This window comes from Struthio camelus, chromosome 3 (genome assembly GCF_040807025.1).
Source record: "Struthio camelus isolate bStrCam1 chromosome 3, bStrCam1.hap1, whole genome shotgun sequence".
NCBI classification, from domain to species: Eukaryota; Metazoa; Chordata; class Aves; order Struthioniformes; family Struthionidae; genus Struthio; species Struthio camelus.
This window is the reverse complement of record NC_090944.1, coordinates 83,523,011-83,542,619: the sequence shown is the minus strand read 5'-3', so window position 1 is coordinate 83,542,619 and position 19,609 is coordinate 83,523,011. Positions and strand designations below refer to the sequence as shown.

Here is a 19,609-nt window from a genome sequence, read left to right as displayed (position 1 = left end):
AAATATTGAAGCTGGTACTAATTTTTAGCAGCTGTATCTAGTATTAAGTGATTGAAGAAGTGTCAGTTTGCAAATACTATAATATAATTTACTTTGAAATGTCCTCTTTTTTTTGGTAAGTGATGGACAGACTAATTTGTTGTGCCTATTCTCATTTTGATAGTATTGTGTTATTGCAGATATTGTGATAATTTTAAGAAAAATTTGTAGCAGTGAAAGTAAATTCTGCATAAAACTGCCAACTGTGCTTTTATGTCATTTCTTAATTGAACATAAATAGCTGGGAGCTATTTGTGTTACTTGATCATTATAGTATAATTTAATTTTATTTTTCTAAAAGATGTAAGTAGAAATATTTGTTTTCTTTCTATATTTCTGTTTGTTTTCAGCTGATGAGATGGATTATAAGTGAAATTTGTGCAGTCTGGAGGATATGTAATGGGAAAGTTTTAACGAGTGAACCGTCTACCCTTTTTTGGAAACCATGGGAACATATTTATGCCCTGTGTAAAGCTACCAGGGGACACATGCCACTGTACAATAGCTATGGAAAATATGTAGTGAAACTTTATTGGATGGTGAGTATTTGCTTCCAGTAATATAAAACATTATTTCTCTGTACAATTTTTGCAGTGAGCATACCTGATTTTTAATGATTAAGGTAAGTATTTATGATTAGAAAAAAATAGATGTTTGTGGAAATAGAAGTTGACAAACTGTTGGTAAAAGAGAATGAAAATGCATTCCATGGGATTTTTATACAATTTAGAACTCAATCATTAAGTCTGAACATTAAAACATAGTCGTTATTTCAGAAGGCAGCATACTTTTTACAGATTACGTAGAATTTTCGGCTTTCTAGGAAGTGCTTTTTCTCCGGGCTGTACAACAGTTACTATGCTTGCATTTCTTTCTTTCTTTGTAGAACAAGGACACAATAATGCTAGTCGGTAATGTTGCACATATGTTCAAACTACCTACTGAAAGAGCTTTTCTTCTGATACTTGTGACTTTTTTTTGTCTCAAACAGCAATTTTCAGTATTATTCCATAGCACAAAGCACAATTTCACTACATTTGGGAAAAAAATAATTGGATCATTCTGTATTACAAAATGAGTGGCTAAAATAATGTTATTTTTAGCACGAGATGTTTTCACCGTTTGTAATTTCTTTGAACTGCAGTAGAAATGTGATATTTGGCAGACTCTATTTTTTTTTTCTCATGTGCTTTAATTATTTTGATCAAACTGATGCACCACTGCAGGAATTACATGTATTACCTTCCGGCCTGATCAAACAAATGCTTCCTATTTCTATTTTGGTTTTATTTTTTGTTTGCTTTTAGAAGGTGTATCTCCTTCTCCTCCTTCCTCCACCCTAAAAATGTAAAATTGCTGGCTCGTTTAGCCTAGCCATTTATATTTTTCAGAGGTATTCCTAAGGCTTGCAAGAGTGTGTAAGAGAATCTATTTGCATTTTCTTCTAATGAGGCCCTAGTTCATTGGAATCCAGTTAAAATAGCCCTCAATGTGCAAGTAAAACTCTCAGTGGAAGGTAAAAGTGAGACCAGAAGGAACTCCCTTTTCTTAGTGAAGATGAGCAGTTGTAGTACTGTAAATATATGCCTAAGTATTTTGATTATTTAAAATAAAATTCAGCATATTTTTGAGGATTTGGTGTTTATCCTCTATAATGCTCAAATGTCTGTATATGCTCAAATATTTTTCTGAAGTTCATGAAAATGAGCAAGAACGTTAACACTGATATACGCATCGAGAGGGTGATCAGAAACCATCAGAAAATAAAGAAAAAGAATTGATTTGTCATAGTACAATTATAGTATATCATTCTTACAATGTAATAATGCACTTAGATGCATTATTTTCTTTAAAAGCTCCCTGAGATACTATGCAAAATGTTTCTCTTCTTGTGTACTGAATGATAGAATATGGAGATTTGATACGAATGTCTGACAGAGTCAGACAAGTGGTCCACACCTCCAGTGTACTAGAATTAAGAGTGTTTTTTATTGTTTAAGTAACTCAGTTGGCTGACTATACATAGGTATTTGTAACTCAATTATGTTTAAAGATAGTTAATATTGAAGGCTTTCAGTATGCACGCCAATTACCGAAGACGTACTGGCAAACCCAAAAGTTCCATGGAATTTCTAAAGATAACAACTTCTTATCACATTTTGCAGTCATCAGGGAATACTTAATTTAATGCCAATAAACAAAGGATTAATCATTGACCTAAAAGTTAGAATTTTTCTATGTGATTATATTCTAGTTACGTTTGTATTGTGCAAACAGAATATGGCACAAACCACTAAGAAGTTTAAATGACCCTATTAAATTTCCACTTGCCCAATCTTGAAAAACTTTTTGACATAGCAGTTAGAAACATGAGGTTAGAAGTGTTAATGAAAGCTCAGTGGCATCCCACTCAACTTCTAAAAAGTTATGACTTGAAGAAACAGAAAAAGTTATGCTCAAAAATAGAGATGAAGCATAGAAAAGGATACATAAAAGCTAAAAAAGGGAATATCAGTGCTCATGAATACAAGCGAGCAGCTAAGACAATGTAGGTAGCTGATAAGGTAAGATAAAAGAATTAATGAAATATAATTTGCTCATAGGATTAATATAAGATATTTTAAAAACTAGACTAGTCATTGCAAAGACTGATAATAAAATCATGAACAACAATATAAAGAAAAAAAACACCAGCAAACTGTTATTCGATGGATATTTCTTCTGTGTGTTAGAAGGATCAGAAAGATGCATCTCACCCTAGGCACATTGTGAATTAAAAAAAAAATAACCCTCTCTAACAAAGGAGGTTTAGAAGCTTCAGCTGCTCAAATTCAATTTTAAATTCAAATTGCCCAGTTTCAAATCCAGGTAACGCACAGACAGATTCAGAGTGACTACTTGAGATACCTACTTTAGGCATCACACCACCAACTGTCTCCAGCAGTAGAATTTGAGGAATTAGATTTGGATGCTGAAGCTATCTGTTACTGTTAATGGGGATAGATGATAAGTTTTTTCAGGGGTAATTAAGTCTCTCGCCATACTGAGTGAGGAGCTACCAGAACTAGTGAATAAGAAACATTCAGAGTTTCTAAGCGTTATCCTGGAGCTTAAGGAGATAACTTAGGGCTTTGTATTAGGTATTTGAATCTATGCAGATTCAGAGCACTAGGTCCTTCTATGAGAGCACATGACAAATAGAAAAGAACTCATAGCTTTTATCAGATGTCTGCCACCTCTCCTTTTCTTCTTTTTGATAGTTAGACCACTTATCAGGGAGTGGAAAACTGGAATGTTCTTCCCTTCTCAGCCATTACAGGCTAAAACTTTCAGTTTGCAGAAGGGAGAGTTCCATGACTGCAGCTTTGACCATCTTGCAAAGGTTAAGACCTGAGTTTTGATCCACAGTCTCAGGACTGTTTAGGCATTAGACTGTCGTGTATTTAACACAAGTCTCTTCCAGCTTATTAGAGGTTATAGAGGCATTTCATATAGTTACACATGGAAAAGATACTCCTAGTGGAGAACTTCTCCGTCAAAGATGTAGAAAGATCCAGCAGCTGGAATTTCAATTTAGACAAATTCAATCCAAAATATGATGTATGATGTGAAGCCAACTAAATATTAAAAGATTTTTTGAGGGAAATGGTATATTCAGCATTACTTCCTAACTTTAAAATATGATAAAATAATTTTCTACAAAATTGCTCATCTTAGTTTTTGAGAGAAAATTTTAGTAATTTGTTATACATTGAGAAATCTCATACAGTAAAGAAGAATCACACTGAAGGCAACAGGAGAAGAAGAGAAATGGGAAAGAACATCCTGAAGGTGTTTTCTTTTAACCCGTGGAAAAAAAAGTCTCCTGAGAAGAAACTTGTCAGCTGATAGGTAGAAGTCAAAAGAAAGAGCAACAATGAATAACAGAAAGAAACTCTTAAATGTGATGAGAAAGTGGTTTTGTGAGGACGGTAGTAGTAAAAAGGACTGATACAATTAATGGAAGGATTTGGAAGACAAAATGTAAAAGCACAGGTCAGAGTACTCCAGGACAACACTCTTAAATGCAGAAAGATAGGAGACAGAAAAATGGTTAGCAAAAATATAGCAGGAGAGAAGAAGAGAATAAATAGTATTTGTACAAAGAGAGTGAAGAGGTTTTGTTTTACTAATTGTTGTCATGGCCATTCCAGTCTACCATCATTTGATGTTCTTCTTAGTGTTCTTCTATAAGAAGATAGGATATAAATTTCCCGTCTCATGATGTTTTTTGGGCATGAGTTTATTTCAGGGTCCCTTAACTAGGAATATGTGCTTTTTCAAAATATAAGATTGCCTAATTTTAGCTCAGAAGTTCTAGCTATGAATTTTGTTCACAGTTTAGGACCTTCTCTGCTTCACTTTCCCTGAAGTCTTCCTTCTTGATCTGAACACACTGGCTTTCCTTTCTGCACAGACTTGCTTATCTGCAGTTGCTGTGCTGGAGTATTTACCTCCTTGTTTGAGCTTACAGCTTTGTTGAGCTGCTTCCTCCCTTCTGAGCCCTGTGTATCCCACAGTACCTTTAGTGTGTGTTTAGTGCCTTCTCAGGAGATAAAATGTTTTTCTCTCTAAAGTGGTACGTATAGCTGTGTGGCATTTCAAGAAGAAGTTATAAATCAATTTGTGTAGCTCACTGGTCCTGTGGGACACTGAAAAAAATTTAACCAGAAGTTCTGACTTTGGGACAGTGTTTTCCTGTCATCAGCTCCTGTAAGTGATGCAACGCTTCTTTTTACAATACCTTATGCCAGGTTGTTTTCCAAAAGTTGCAAAGGGCTTTGGATTCCTGAGCAAAGACCTTTTTTTCTAGCCTGTTGCTTTCTTGAAAACACCGCTATCTGGATTACTATTTATTCAGTGCATCCTTTTCCCTTTTACTATTTTTTTCTCTTAGTTGTTCTGCATGATTAGCCGTTTATTGCTTGTTTTCCATCCACAGTAGCTATAGCTGTTCGACTTGTAGTCATTATGCTAGTACCATAGCACAAGCAAGTAACATTGTCTGCCTGTCTTCTAAAGAAATGAATTGCAGCATGCAATTGATTCTGCAAGAGCTTACAGTGACGAGAATTTCAAAATAAAGGAACTTGTATCACCTGTCCGGCAAATGATGTGCATGGAGTGGGACAGCAGCAGGTGTGAGCATCAGATGGGTGAACTGGCTGAGTTTCCTGTTAGGAACCTTGCAGTTGCATGCAGCTTTGTAATTACCCAAATTCTTCCATGACCCTTGGAAAATTGCCCGTATTCTATTTCTATGCTGGAAGCCATTACTGGTTATAGTATAAAAACTTCCCATCAATAAAAAGAAGAAGAAGGGATTTGCTTTATTCTGAATACCCTCTTAAATTGTTTATAAACCTATCCATCTTTCAGAATGAACACAAATGCAAACAAAGGCATAAAGAACCTCTGAAGGGCAGCACATTGCAGTTTGATACATGTCCCTCTCTTGAGAGAGAATAAAACCTTAAGCGTATTAGTTCTATTTTTAAACATTCCTACATCATGTATTTGTATGAAGAAAAGCTTACAGTTCCAATTCAGTATAGGTCAAGTATGATATTTTAAAAAGAAGTTTCATGCATTTTGCTACTGATACATGTTCATACTCAGCTCGGCTAGTCAGCACCAAGCAAGAAATAGAAAAAGTTAAATCTGGAAGAATCTCTTAACTTTCACATGGCAGGGGGGTGCTTAGCTGATCTACAAAACCTGTGCCTTGCCCATCCCTTGCCACTGCCTCCACACACAATATAGCTTATTTTTAGACCAGGAGTAAAGAGTTGCATGAATTTGACAGGGCAGAAATTTTCTTGCCAGCTTCCTCAGTAGAGGATGTTATTCTCTGTATGGAAGGAGTATTGCTAGCTAGGGTTGCATAGTCGTGTGATAAGAGACTGTCTTGTAAAGCATCTGCAGAGTTATTATGCTCTTTTACTTTAATTTTTTGAGCATTTTAGTGTATATTTCATTTGTTTTCCTCTGTTTGTACAGCTGTATTTCACAGAGAGAAAAATAAGGAAAGAGGGTCAGATGGGTGGAAGATTAAAGAAAACATATATATGTAAAAATTAAATAAATATCGAAGAAGACAGAGGAAAAATGGGCAGATTTCACAGGAGAGAGCAGAGGAGTATATGAAGAAGGCGAGAAAGAGCACACTGAAGTGCCATATTGAGTCCTAAGGAGATTGGCATCTGCCAGATCAATCCTGTGGATAATCATGGTTCACATAATTGGCACAATACTCTTGCCTTTCTAACCACCATCCTGCCTTCAAGACAAGAGGAAATGGGCATAAAATGAATCACAGAATCACAGAATGGTTGAGGTTGGAAGGGACCTCTGGAGATCACCTAGTCCAACCCCCCTGCTCAAACAGGGTCCTCTAGAGCACATTGCCCAGGATCGCGTCCAGGCGGGTTTTGAATAACTCCAGGGAAGGAGACTCCACAGCCTCTCTGGGCAACCTGTGCCAGTGCTCTGTCACCCTCACACGAAAGAAGTTTTTTCTCAGGTTTAGGTGGAACTGCCTGTGCTTCAGTTTGTGCCCGTTGCCTCTTGTCCTGTCACTGGGCACCGCGGAGAAGAGCCTGGCCCCATCCTCTTGACACCCTCCCTTCAGATACTTGTAGACATTGATGAGATCGCCTCCCAGTCTTCTCTTCTCCAGGCTAAACAGGCCCAGCTCCCTCAGCCTTTCCTCATAGGAGACATGCTCCAGTCCCTTCATCATCTTAGTAGCCCTCTGCTGGACTCGCTCCAGGAGCTCCACATCTCTCTGGTACTGGGGAGCCCAGCGCTGGACCCAGCACTCCAGCTGTGGCCCCACCAGGGCCGAGCAGAGGTGAAGAATCCCTTCCCTCACCCTGCTTGCAGTGCTTCTCCTAATGCAGCCCGGGATACTGTTGGCCTTCTTTGCCGTGAAGAGGCGTTACTGACTCATGGTCAACTCGTTTTCCACCAGGACCCCCCGCCCAGGTCCTTCTCTGTAGAGCTGCTTTCCAGCGGGTCAGCCCCCAGGCTGCACGGGTGCCTGGGGTTATTTCTCCCCAGAAATAACCTATTGTCTTAGGACACTAAGGAATGCAACTAAAATCCTCAGGTAGTCCTTGGGGAGCAAGGGGGATTGTTTACATCATAAATTTTTTCCAGACTGAGACCTTAAAGAGTCATTTGCCAAGGTGGTATCTTACTTAGTTAAGTCTTTTTATATTATTATTTTTTCTTAGAGATCTGTCATGGGCAGCTGAAGAAACAGCACTGATGTGTTACTGTGTGACAAGCACATTACAGACCACACGTAAAAGAATAAATATATCTGGAAATAGTTGCAGTTAGATTAATCTATGAAATACATGCAGCAGTAATGAAATGGTAGCAATACTTTTTCCATGTTTATCAGATATTATATGAGAACTTCTTTTAAAGCCATTTGTAATATAAATCAAACTAGAATAGAGTTGGCTTTTTGGGAAAGCAAATGAGTTCTCCTGACATGCACGTTCTGTGTCCAGCCCACAAATTCAATGTTCTTCCTTTTGTTTTTTTGTTTTTTTGTTTTTTTTACCCTGCCATAGGGGTGCTGGAGGAAGATCATTGTGGATGACACTATGCCTTTCAATGAAGATGAGAATTTGTTACTACCAGCTACAACCTGCCGAACTGAACTTTGGCCAATGCTGCTGTCCAAAGCTATCATTAAGCTTGCAAATACTGAGTATGTTTAGTCAGCTCACTTTCACTTTGTTTTGTGAAGTCACATGGAATTTACAAAAAAAGTTGGTTTTAATGTGCCTGAGAAAAATATTTTACTAAAAATTTTGTAATGACATATGTGCGCTTTCCTGAAAGCTGCCACAGTAATTTAGTAAAGCATGGCAGTGGTTATAGAAGGTACAGTGTTTCCTTCTTATATGCGTGTTTATGTGTATATAGACACGGAAAACTTCGCAAAGAAACTTGAGTCCTCTCCCTGTCTGCCTTATCTGTCTGCCATTATTCCAGAAAGGACTCACATGCTGTTTTCTGCCAAATTGAAATGTTCAAGAAATTTTACTGCAGTTTTAGTTGTAGGCCTTAACAAGTCTAAAAGGAATGGAGATGTTTGTGTGAACAAATAAAAGAAAATATTGGCACAGTATCATTATGTTATATGGTGATTCCTTTTTTTCAGAATTTGTAGTTTCTGTATTCATTTGTCTGATGTTAAATGTTATATGCTATAGAGGTGATGCTTTGCTAGAGTAATACCTCAAATATGATAAGGCTAGTTATATATATTTGGTATAATATATAATAATATACATATAACGTATATATGGTATATATGTCTGATATATATTTCATATATATTATAGTACATATTTATTAGAAACCATTGCAAAAATATGTTTTTAATACATCCATGTACTGGTTATTGTAGAGTTAAAATTTAAAATAAATAGCTAGGAATAGGCTTTACAGATTGGAAGGGAACACGATATAACAGAGTTCAAGTCAACAGGGTTGATGATGGTAATCTGCAGTATCCTTCATGTTTAATCCTGTTTGGACTGTCACTTACACCCTAGATGGAAAAGGTGAAAGGCAGTAGAGCCAGAATACTTGTCCCCTTTGGCACGGGAAAGAAGCTCCTGTTTGCAGAGACAGGAAGGAAAAGCGGCTCCTTCACCCAGCGGAAGAAGAGCAGCAATGCATTCTGATGGGACTTCTGTCTGTCCCAGCTTACTTTTAAAGAGTAGACTCACAGTGGAAATAGCATATAAATCAGAGATAAGAGGAGGAGACCCTCAAGGCTGTTGAGGAAAAATATACCTTGGAGAAAAAAAAGAAATTGTATAGAAATGCTTTGTACAATTTAAAATTCTGAAAGTGATGCTATTTTTTAGAAAAAAGAAGGAAAGCAGTGGAGTGTGATTTTGTTCATTGTGAAGAAGTACTGTTCAAATTGAAAACTGTATTTTTGGTGCATTGCTATGAAGACTATATTCAGAGGGTCTGGTCTTGTATAATTCATGTACAAGATATATCAATCCCTTAAGTGTTAAAGGAGTTTAATTCTTCAGTGGGTGTACTAGCTCTTTTGCTATTCCTTGCTGGACATTTGTCTTTTATTAGTTACAGTTTTTATACGTTAATGTTATTTCTTCAAAAGACAAAATGTACAAATCAAATAATAAAATACCGAAAGGCTTTTATTTTAAATGCTAACAAAAATCAGCATCATAGATGTAAATATATGATATAGTAATGTACAGAAATACTCACAGAATGTTTTTACTATCATTTCTTTGAAAACGAGTATTATTTAGAGATGCTTGGCCTGAAAGAGAGAAAGTTTTTGAAATGCAGTATGGAAAAACAGAATGTTATAAGTTATTTTCAATACTTTTGCCAGTACACAGTTTTTGTGGGCTACAGGATGATTCACTCTTCCAAAACTCACCTGGAAAGTAAACTGTGGCCTACAGTGCAAGTGACTGACGTTTATGAACAAAGGTGCTTAGGAGATGGGCAACGAACACCCAGTATTTAAATGACTAAGCTTCAGGAAAGAATTGACACAGATTGCTAGTCAACCAAGCTTCCCCTTCCGGTCATATCAACACTTAGGTTATCTACGGTACTTCCACACTGGGTGCAGAGTTGCCTAGAGCTGCCCAATAGAAAATGCTGTTTGCAGGAATGTGTTTGAAATTTTGTGTTTCTTCAGAGCCTGAGGACTTGAGTAATGGCTAAAGGCTGGCACTTTTAACGTAGGTCCTCTCAGGATCTACAGATGGAAACCTCTTCACAGAGGAGGAGTCCATACCCCTTTGAAAGTGTAAAGTGTGGTACCCTGGAAATACCGCCAGCGTTAGCATAATAATCTGAGAGTTAGAGGACCTGCTCAGGAGGTGGAAGTTCTAGATTCGTTTCCATCTTATACCGTGAAGGATTTCAAACCTGCGTCTCTAACCATGCAGAAAGAGTCTGTAGTATGAGAATATAGTATACTTGCTAACGTTCATGTTCAAACTATGCCATTGTACAGGAAGGAACGCAAAAGTAATGGGCCTGAACTCCTAAAATTGCCAGTAATGGCTTGTTTTTCTGCAGTTTGCTTATCTTTATGTGTATGGTCTTGCTCCTACAGAAAACAGTATTGACTGTAGAGTTTACTATGAGTTGGATATATTATACTACCATATGTCTGCTTTTGTGTTGTAGTGTACGTGAAAGTGGAAGAAGAGAGCTAGAGGAATTTACAGTTCTACATGCACTGACTGGATGGATACCAGAAGTTATTCCTATTCAGTAAGTTCTTCTATTAAACAGTTTACATATTAGTTGTTTAATTCTACAAGGTATTAGGAAAAATACAGCTGAATTTTAAAAATACATCAGCATCAGTTTAGGGAAATGTAAGGCACTAGAGAAATGTGCCTTCAAGGAATCCAATTTTATTGTGTTTCTCTGTAGGTCGTGCAGATACTTGTAAAGCAATTTCTCATGTTAAGCTGATGATTATTCTTCTTAAAATTAATTTATGTTTTAATTGATATTAGAGCCTGTGCTGTAAACAGGATTAGATAAGTTTATGTTTTACCTAGTCTACAGATACTATGAATCATCTGGCAGTAACATTAATAACTTTATATGTGAGTGTACTTTAGAAAGTACACTACATGGTATGAATTTGGAAGTAATTAAATTCAGCTAGTGTGATGCTTTGACTTTTTAAACTGCAGCAGCTGGTACATTTTTATTTCTCATAGAAAATATTTACAACCTTTAATAATATTTTTTTCTTGTTTCCTATGTGTTTAAGTCCATTTTGTGTTTCTGAAAGGACAGACATTCTGATTTTCCAGCTTGACATTCTTTTTATTTAACAAACGATTGGGATGCATGCTGTAAATATAAACTTTTTTTTTTTAATTAACTTTCTTACCTTCTGAGGAATACATTTTAAAAGAATAACTTGTTTAGGTAAGGTTGTTTTTGTTTAGGTATAATTTGTTTACATATTATTGTTTAGGTACAACAGTATTTCAGTATAAATTAAGTTCAGTCATACCGAGTTTTGTGCTTCGTTTCAGCAATCATTATTTTTTGTCCCTAGTTATGCTTTCAGTTTAGGTTTTTGAGATATCTATGTCCTGCAGTGTGCCTGTAGCCCATGGGCTTGGAGGTATAAGTAACCTAAATTTGGTTCTTTATGCAGTTCATCCTTACAGTTGCAACAACAAAAAACAGTATTCATGAATCTGGCGTTTATTGCAAATGTATTAACTTTTGCAGTGGGAAAATGTGGATGCCACAAGATTGTTGTTGTAGTAGTATGAAGGTGGCTTCAGCTTATTGTACAACCAATTATTTAAATAAGCCTGTAGTTAATTTGCATGAAACTTATTCATGGTCCTGCGTGATTCATTCAATTTCAGTTCATTTCTGGATTCATTGATTTTTTGTGGAGAAACAGCGCGGCATCTACCATCATATCAAAAACCTGTTTTAGCTTGTGGAATCAGTGGAAGAATCATGGAACTACATGTGCTGAAACAATTAGGAAAACATAGACTGAAAATACCTTTGAGAAAGAGTTTTTAACATACAGAGTCAGGATCAAGTTATTATGTGATGCAGTTGCAAAACAGTCTACAAATTTGCCCCAGTAATTGAACAGTACCAATACTGTGCCATAACTTTGTCTGCTAAAAGGCTTGAGGGAGGAATATTGTTACCAGCTTCTCTAACCAAACATCTCTTTCGAGTCCCTCTTTTAACAAACCGTGTTATATTTCTGCAGTATACAAAATCAGGCAAGTGTTACTTATTTACTGGAGTAACCTAATCATTCTTCTAAGAGTTGGGCTGCTAGTGGTGGTGTAATGTTCTCCAAATGAAGACCACACATTCTTATGTTATTGCAAATACCAGTATCATTAATGATTATATGTGTTTGTTTTTTAAGGTCTGGTTACTTGGATAAAGTTTGGGGCTTTTTGAAAGAGATTGTGCCAGAATTCAAGCTGCCAAATGGGAAAACTCCAGAACTTGATGTTCCTCAGGAACACACAAAACCCAAAGATACTAAAACTTCAGAGTTAAAAAATGAAGTATCACCTGGGAATAAGCAGTCAGATAAACCTGAGAAAGCAGAGAAGACTGATAAAATTGGCAAAGGTCTGTAATGGTAGGATGTGTTATCTTTGTAAGCCAAGCATAAGTAAAGTGAACATCATCTTCAGGTACAAATTTATTTATCTTTATTATACTACGTGCAAGTTTGTAAGTTTGTTATTTCTCTCATTTATGTCATTGAATATTTTGCAATAGTGTAAATTCAGAAGTTCTGTTTTAACTATAGACATTATTAGAGGCAGTACCAAACTGCTACTTTGTGAAAACTCAGCTTTATTTTATGACAGAGATTTGTTCAGTTCTGTGGGGCAGAGTCATTTCCCTTAAAGAGTAGTTCATTGCAGAAGGATAATAATCACAGGAGTTGCTGTTTCCTGAAAGGCAGCTGAGCCAACTATCTTCTGACTATACAGAATTTAATATACATATCATAATGGATGTTACAAAGAGTGATTACCTACAGAGAGTTCTGACAACTAAATTTTAGTGTGTACCTGCATTGTTTTGATAACTTTTCTGTTTATGCTACCGAGGTATTAATATTTTTCAGGAGCTTATTTCAAAGTCTTATTTACATTTAAATGAAAATACTAACACTTATAAACATAATTTGGCCTGGTATGCTATCCTGTAATGTTTAGATTCAAGGCTGATTTTTGTTACCTGCTGTTTTAACCGAAAAGCATAGGTGCAATTTCACAACACTTTTCAATTTAGTGGAAAGTACAAATCATAAACTCAAAATTATATTTCTTCCTAGATTTGGAAAAAACTGTTTCCTCCCACTTTGAATCCTAGAGACTAAGTGCTAATGTGAAAAGTGGCATAAAAGTATTGGAAGAGACCTGGCGGAGGATATATGCTCTTTGCTTAGGAATTCTTGCCATTTTCTTAAGATGTGCCCACCAGTGTAGAAGTTATTTCAGAGCTAGGATGGACATACACAGGGGTGCTGCCACTGGCAACAGTGCTGTCATTCGTCCAGCAGGGATCTGTAATTTGTTCGCATAAAGCCTTGTAAATTAAATCCTTGTCTAAGCTTTGTAAATTATTTTACTACCTGAAACAGCTAAGAATCAGAAAATTATTAAGTTGCAATAAAGCTCTATAATCTTCAACTCCAAGGCACAAAGCTGTGTTCTGAACCTTTATGTGAGTGCTGTTTTGTTTTTTTTTTTTTTTAACTAGAAATGCATTTTCGTATAGTCTTAAACAAGTATCACAGATGGAAAAGGGATTCTAATTCTGGAAGATTTTTTTTTTTCCATGTTATGTTAGAAGCCTGACAGGATGCTTTTCTATGTTGCTCAACACTTCCCATGTAAGACTTTGTTTTCTGACCCGTAAAACTTTGCTAACTTTCCTCCTTTCCACTGATATTTTCCTTGCTGGCTATCTGTGTTTGTTTTGGAGAAGTTTGCCTAAACAATTTAATAATTTCTGAGAAAAAAATAATGATAAAGGTTTTTTTTTTTCTTTGCGATTTTAAAATGGCTTTGTTAACCTTTTATTGAAATATCTGTTGCCCCCGTATCCTGAAGCAGCAGTTGTGGAGAAGTAGTCCATTGGGAGCCTTTAACCCTGTTTGATTGAATGTTTTGGAAATTACTGGTGCCTGGGATCAGAGACTTGAAAAAAATATTTGACACTGTGCCAGGAATTCAGGAATAATTCCAAACTTGATAGTGGGGAAGTAGGAGTTGTGCAGTAACTGGGCAGTGGGACTGGAGGGTACCTAGCTCTCTCTCAGTAAACCTCTATTTATATCTTAAGAAAATCTCACTTTTTCTTTTTTCACTAAATGACGTTAGCTCTTCATTGTATCTCAATGCTTCTAAGTGGAATAGTGAATATTTTTTTTAATTTATCTAAAATGTCATTAAAGCATTTGCCCAGAACAAGACTATGACTGAAAATTTTCATCTGAAAAACAAAAATATGTCATCCTTATTTTGTTTAACAGAAAAAGCAGAGCAGAAAGAAATTGGAAAGAAGAAAAGCAGAGATGGAGAAAAAGAAAAAAACAGGCCATCGCTTCAGTCCTTACGAATCTTGGCAGACGCCCAATGCTCTCTTCAAGCCTTAACTGAGAGTAAGTCTTGTGCTTTCAAAGCTAGAAATACAAGCAAGGAGACACATGTAAAGAAAGGGATTTTCTTCTTAAGTGGAGTTTTTATATTTACATTGCAGAGGGTTTTAAATATATTCATTTAAATCAGTTTCTTGCTTCGTGATTTAAATCTTGATTAAAATTGGTGGTGTAAATCATTTGATTTATATCAATCCAATAATGCTATTTCTCGTCAGTAAACATTACCAGGTTTATTCGTTTGACTTCCTCCTTTTTATAGTGCTAAGGGGTTTAAACTGATAAATGTTAAAATCTATTAAAGGAAAATAGTTTGTTTCAATGGTAGTAGTTGTGGAATAGAAATGAGCCATTTCACGTGAATTTAAAGAGAGCGTGACCAAACACTCAAATATGCCATGAGAAAAAGAAAGCCAAGGAGAAACAGAAGGATCCAAGTTGATGAAAAATTCTCAAAATTGTACTAAATCAGTGAAAGGGTATCAAGAATTATCAAATGGTGAGAACCACGTGACATTTTGGTCTTTGTTCTGCCATATAAAACACAATTTATTCTATTTACCTAAAGACAGTTAATGATGTGCAAAGAGATTATGTAGAAGGACACTAGTTCAGGTCTGCTGGATCAGAGAACTCTCGCCCTAGGTCTGTTTCATAAACAGAAGATGAAATGTGAGTGTTCCAAAGACAAAAAAAATCCATAACCTTTGTTAATCTTTATTAAAGTTAGCAAGATACTGTTTTGCTGAATGAAGTTATTTCTCTACATCAGTGGGATTAAGAGAGGTGTTATTCAATTTTACGAAAACTTTTGAACCCTGAGGTGTTGCACATGTATATTGAAAAGGCTACATTGGAAAAAAAGGGGTTCTTTTTAGACATTACCAAAGTGAAAAAATAACCAGAAAAGAGTTCGAAAAAGAGTCACAGATAGATATCTCAGTACTCTCTTGCTAAGAATTAGAATAGAATTAAACTTAGAGATTGTAAAGTCAGAGGCTTTGAGACAGGGAGCAGACATAGGATTAGAGGGTGGCAGAGGAAGAAAGAGAATTGTAATGTCACAAAATACTGAATTAAAAGGCATTTTCCTTGTGAGGATATTTGTAGCCACAAGTGAAAACTTAGAGGCTTTATGAGATAGATGGCATGCAAGTAGTGGCCAAGAATAGTACAACCTTTTCTGTGCATAAACTTTGAAACTAGAGCTAGTTTCAAATTCAGATTTGAGAGACTGTGATTGCAGAAAGTTTCTGAATTATTCTTGGGACTCTTGTAACTTTACTTAATGCAACTTTTTTTTGATGTTAGTGGCTTGAAAAGTATTCTTTTTTTTTCCAGCACCATAAAAGTGCACTACTGCAAGTTTTTACTCTACTTTCAGTCAATAATGAGTATTAAGACTTTAAAGAAATTGCTCTCCTCTTCTTTCTGTAATAAATGTAAAATATTTCTAAAGAAGTATTTAACTAGTCTTAAGAAGTTTATATTTTACTTTTAAAATGGCAAAAATTTTTGTGTTTTTCATTACATCATTTAGTTTCTATAATTATTTTCACAGAATCACAGAATCACAGAATCGTTTAGGTTCAAAGGGACTTCTGAAGATCATCTAGTCCAACCTCTCTGCTCAAGCAGAGTCCTCTAGAGCATATTTCCCAGGATCACATCCAGACGGGTTTTGAATATCTCCAGGGAAGGAGACTCCACTACCTCTCTGGGCAACCTGTGCCAGTGCTCTGTCACCCTCACAGGAAAGAAGTTTTTCCTCATGTTCAGACAGAACTGCCTGTGCTTCAGTTTGTGCCCGTTGCCTCTTGTCCTGTCACTGGGCACCGCGGAGAGGAGCCTGGCCCCATCCTCTTGACACCCTCCCTTCAGATACTTATGCAGATCCCCCTGAGCCTTCTTTTCTCCAGGCTAAACAGGCCCAGCTCTCTCAGCCTTTCCTCATAGGAGTGATGCTCCAGTCCCTTAATCATCTTTGCAGCCTTTGGCTGGACTCTCTCCAGTGTCTCCATGTCTTCCTGATGCAGCCCAGGATACCGTTGGCCTTCTTGGCTACAAGGTCGCATTGTTCCTTTATAGGCTTTGATTCTGTAGGGATTATAATGTATAAATACAGTTCTAAAGCCCTTCCTCATTCAAACCGATGCCTGCTGCATGCTCTAAATCCAATCTGAGTTATAGGATCGTTAATGTGTTACACTTGCTTGTTCCTGAATTCATCCTATTCTGTGGATTCAGCAGAATAAGCAGCCCTTCTCCTGATCGGTCAGGGCTCTTCTTGAGAGCGTCTGGCTCTTTGGCCCCAGGGCTTATCAGCCGGCCAGGCCCTAGGAAGTTTTTACAGGCAATTATTACATTCCTGCGGGTCTGTCTTGCACATAATCAATACTTTATCACTCATCAGCCTTTTCTTCTGGTAACTATTTCTCCTTTCATGCCTAGGGAATCCATTTATTCTAATAAAGGATTTTTATGACGGGGATGTGTAATAATCTGTCCTACTTAGGCCCCTTGTTCCTATAATAAGCCACTCCACTTCCCATTTTCGCTTCTAGACTAATTATTTGCTAGTAACCTCTGAGGTGTTGGAAAGAGAATACTATTCTAGTGAAGTGGACATTAGCCAGAAATATTGTGAGTCTGTTCTACTACAGACCAGCTGTTTATTTTTCCTAAGTCTCACTGTGCCTTGATGCTACTTTTGTAGTTAGGAATAATTATAATAACTTCTATGTCACTTTTCAATGTCACAATAGTGTTTGGAGAATATAATTATATTAAAAATTTGTAAAGCATACAAGTAGATCTGTAGTGGTAACTGTCAGAGTAAATTAGATAGATAATACATAGGGAAATACCCATAAAATTCTTTCCATTTTTCTTTTGCCTATTCAAAAGAGTTTTAATTTAGAAGTAGGGATTGGAGTCTAATATTTTGGTATATTTTTTCAAATGCATATTATCATTCTGCAATATTTGTGTAGGTCCTGAAAAGCGCACAGGTCATTTTTCTGAAACAAAAAAAAAAAATTCTATTAGCCAAAGCTAATCCATACCTAACAAACCTGAGGAGATGGATATTAGAGACCAGCTGAAGAGTTTGGGAAAGCAGTTATAACTCAACATCAGCTCTTGTTTACCAAAAAATATTTAAGAGAAACCTCAAGTTACAGTGAGCAAATGCTTTGCAAGTCTTACAAATGATCTTTGATTAGATCATTAGGTCTTATTCAAAACATAACAATTTTCATCCTTGGCCTTTCTTTTTAATTGACTGTCTACAGTTTTATACAGTTTATGTATTTCACCTAGATCAATTCCATTGGTTCTTTTTCAGTTCTGTGGAGACTGAAATGTTTGTTCAGGTTGTGTAGTATTCAGTCTGTCTGTAAATGAATATACAGAGCAGTAAGTGTGACACTTAGACGGCTACAAAGATCCAAAAATCTTTAACAATCCACTACACAATTCTTAAATCCTCACTGATGGATATAAATAATATACTTTGCTGAGTCTAGCTGTTTTGTACTACCATATGTCATAACATTTTTCGCCTAATAATACAATTTTATCAAGGCTATCAGATTTAACTAGATTCCCTAGACACTGAATTCACACTAATTAACAGTACACTTAGTGATAAATAATTTGCATACCTCCTCCTGGCTTGAAAAGTACAGTGAAAAGTGATCAAGCAACATTTTATCTTTAAAAGGCACTAGTGTAATGCACAAAATCTTTTTACTAGTCTAATAGTATTATTAAAGTGAATACTGTGTGCCTCATAGATTATTTGCATGCTCTAATAATTTCTTCAGTGCCCTGCAGACATTTTGTTTCACAACCCATCTGTACTGAATATGACAGCTTTATGTTCCACCTGGTGTTTGATGAAATACTTGTATTTGAGAAATACTTCTCACATGCAATGAGATTGGTATGGCTTGTGGCAGGTACTGTTCTGTAACATGTTGTACATCGTAGCCACTAGTAGTGTATTTGTAGCAGATGAGATGTATCAGCAGGGGACTGAGATCAAACCTAAATTATATTCTTGCTTTTGAGTAAGTTGAAACCCATAGTTAACACAAGAGTTATGGTTAACATGGAAATCACAAGTATGCAGAAAGAGATGTTAAGAATCTGCTGGGAAGTAACTCTTACTTACCATCAGCGTATATTTGATTAAGAAGGTGAATTTTTGGAAAAATATTTAATATGCAGAGATATTTTACTGCTTTGAGAAAAAAAACATTGCATACCTTCTGAATAAATGAATTTTAAAAATGTTTGATACATTTTATTTTCCAGATATTTGCCTAATTCTTCTTCTCCTTCTCCTTCTCCTTCTCCTTCTCCTTCTCCTTCTCCTTCTCCTTCTCCTTCTCCTTCTCCTTCTCCTTCTCCTTCTCCTTCTCCTTCTCCTTCTCCTTCTCCTTCTCCTTCTCCTTCTCCTTTTTTTTTGTTTTATATGCAAACAGTGTTGTTTTATTCTATTTCACAAATGCATTGCAGCTGAATACTCACTGAACATAGGAAATATTAGGAGACAGTGATCCTGCATTTGCGGTGCAGCTGAAAGGAACAACAACAGAAAGTTCCAGTGAAAGACAGGTGTCACAACCTGTGTTCTGAAATCCTTTTTTCACGTGCTTTCTCGTATGACTAAAGAAAAATACAGAGAAATAGATACCCTTCTTTTTGACCTTTTTTTTAGGTCAGACCACAGACCTTTATTTCAAATATGACATTTTTTTAGAGTTTTAATTTTCCAGACGTGTGAATGAATCGGTTGTCAGCCAAATAGCCCTTGGTTTCTTTTTTTTCATTCAGGGATTAATAGTGAGTAGGTCTTTCACAGATGTAGGTATGAGCGAATTGAGTGTTGTCTGGTGCAACAGATTTCTATGGATAGCAAAGTGAACATGGCGGTACTGCTTTACCTTGCCTATGGCAGAGTCTAGAGAAAACAAGTTTCCCCAAGCAGTGTGGGAGAAAGGCAGGGGTCACCCCCTCACACCTTCTGAAACAGACATCATTACCTCCGTTTTGCCATCCCCTTGACATCAGTAAGAGCAGCAACCCTGGTTTTATGCACTCTTTTTCTGGAAAATCCTTGTCTTCACTTTCATTTTCTTGGCAAAAGTGGCCACAGCTCTGGTTTCTCATGCCTTTGTTAGCAAAATCCAATTTTGCTTTCACTGCTGAGAAGCCTTTAGCTAGTACTGGCCAATCAGTATGTTTTCACCTCATCTATCCTGATGATGTGTACTGTGTTATTTACTCTAATATCGAGTA

At 36.4% G+C, this 19,609-nt stretch overlaps 1 protein-coding gene across 1 annotated transcript in view; it reads left to right on the top strand.

Moving 5' to 3' along the window:
* The window catches only part of ADGB (androglobin), a 130,975-nt gene that overhangs the window by 26,319 nt on the left and 85,047 nt on the right, over window positions 1-19,609 (top strand). Inside the window, exons 5-9 of the mRNA XM_068938805.1 lie at window positions 390-578; window positions 7,665-7,804; window positions 10,297-10,383; window positions 12,044-12,255; window positions 14,177-14,305. Coding sequence (XP_068794906.1) covers window positions 390-578; window positions 7,665-7,804; window positions 10,297-10,383; window positions 12,044-12,255; window positions 14,177-14,305 — 757 coding nt within the window. The remainder of the gene's footprint in view (window positions 1-389; window positions 579-7,664; window positions 7,805-10,296; window positions 10,384-12,043; window positions 12,256-14,176; window positions 14,306-19,609) is intronic.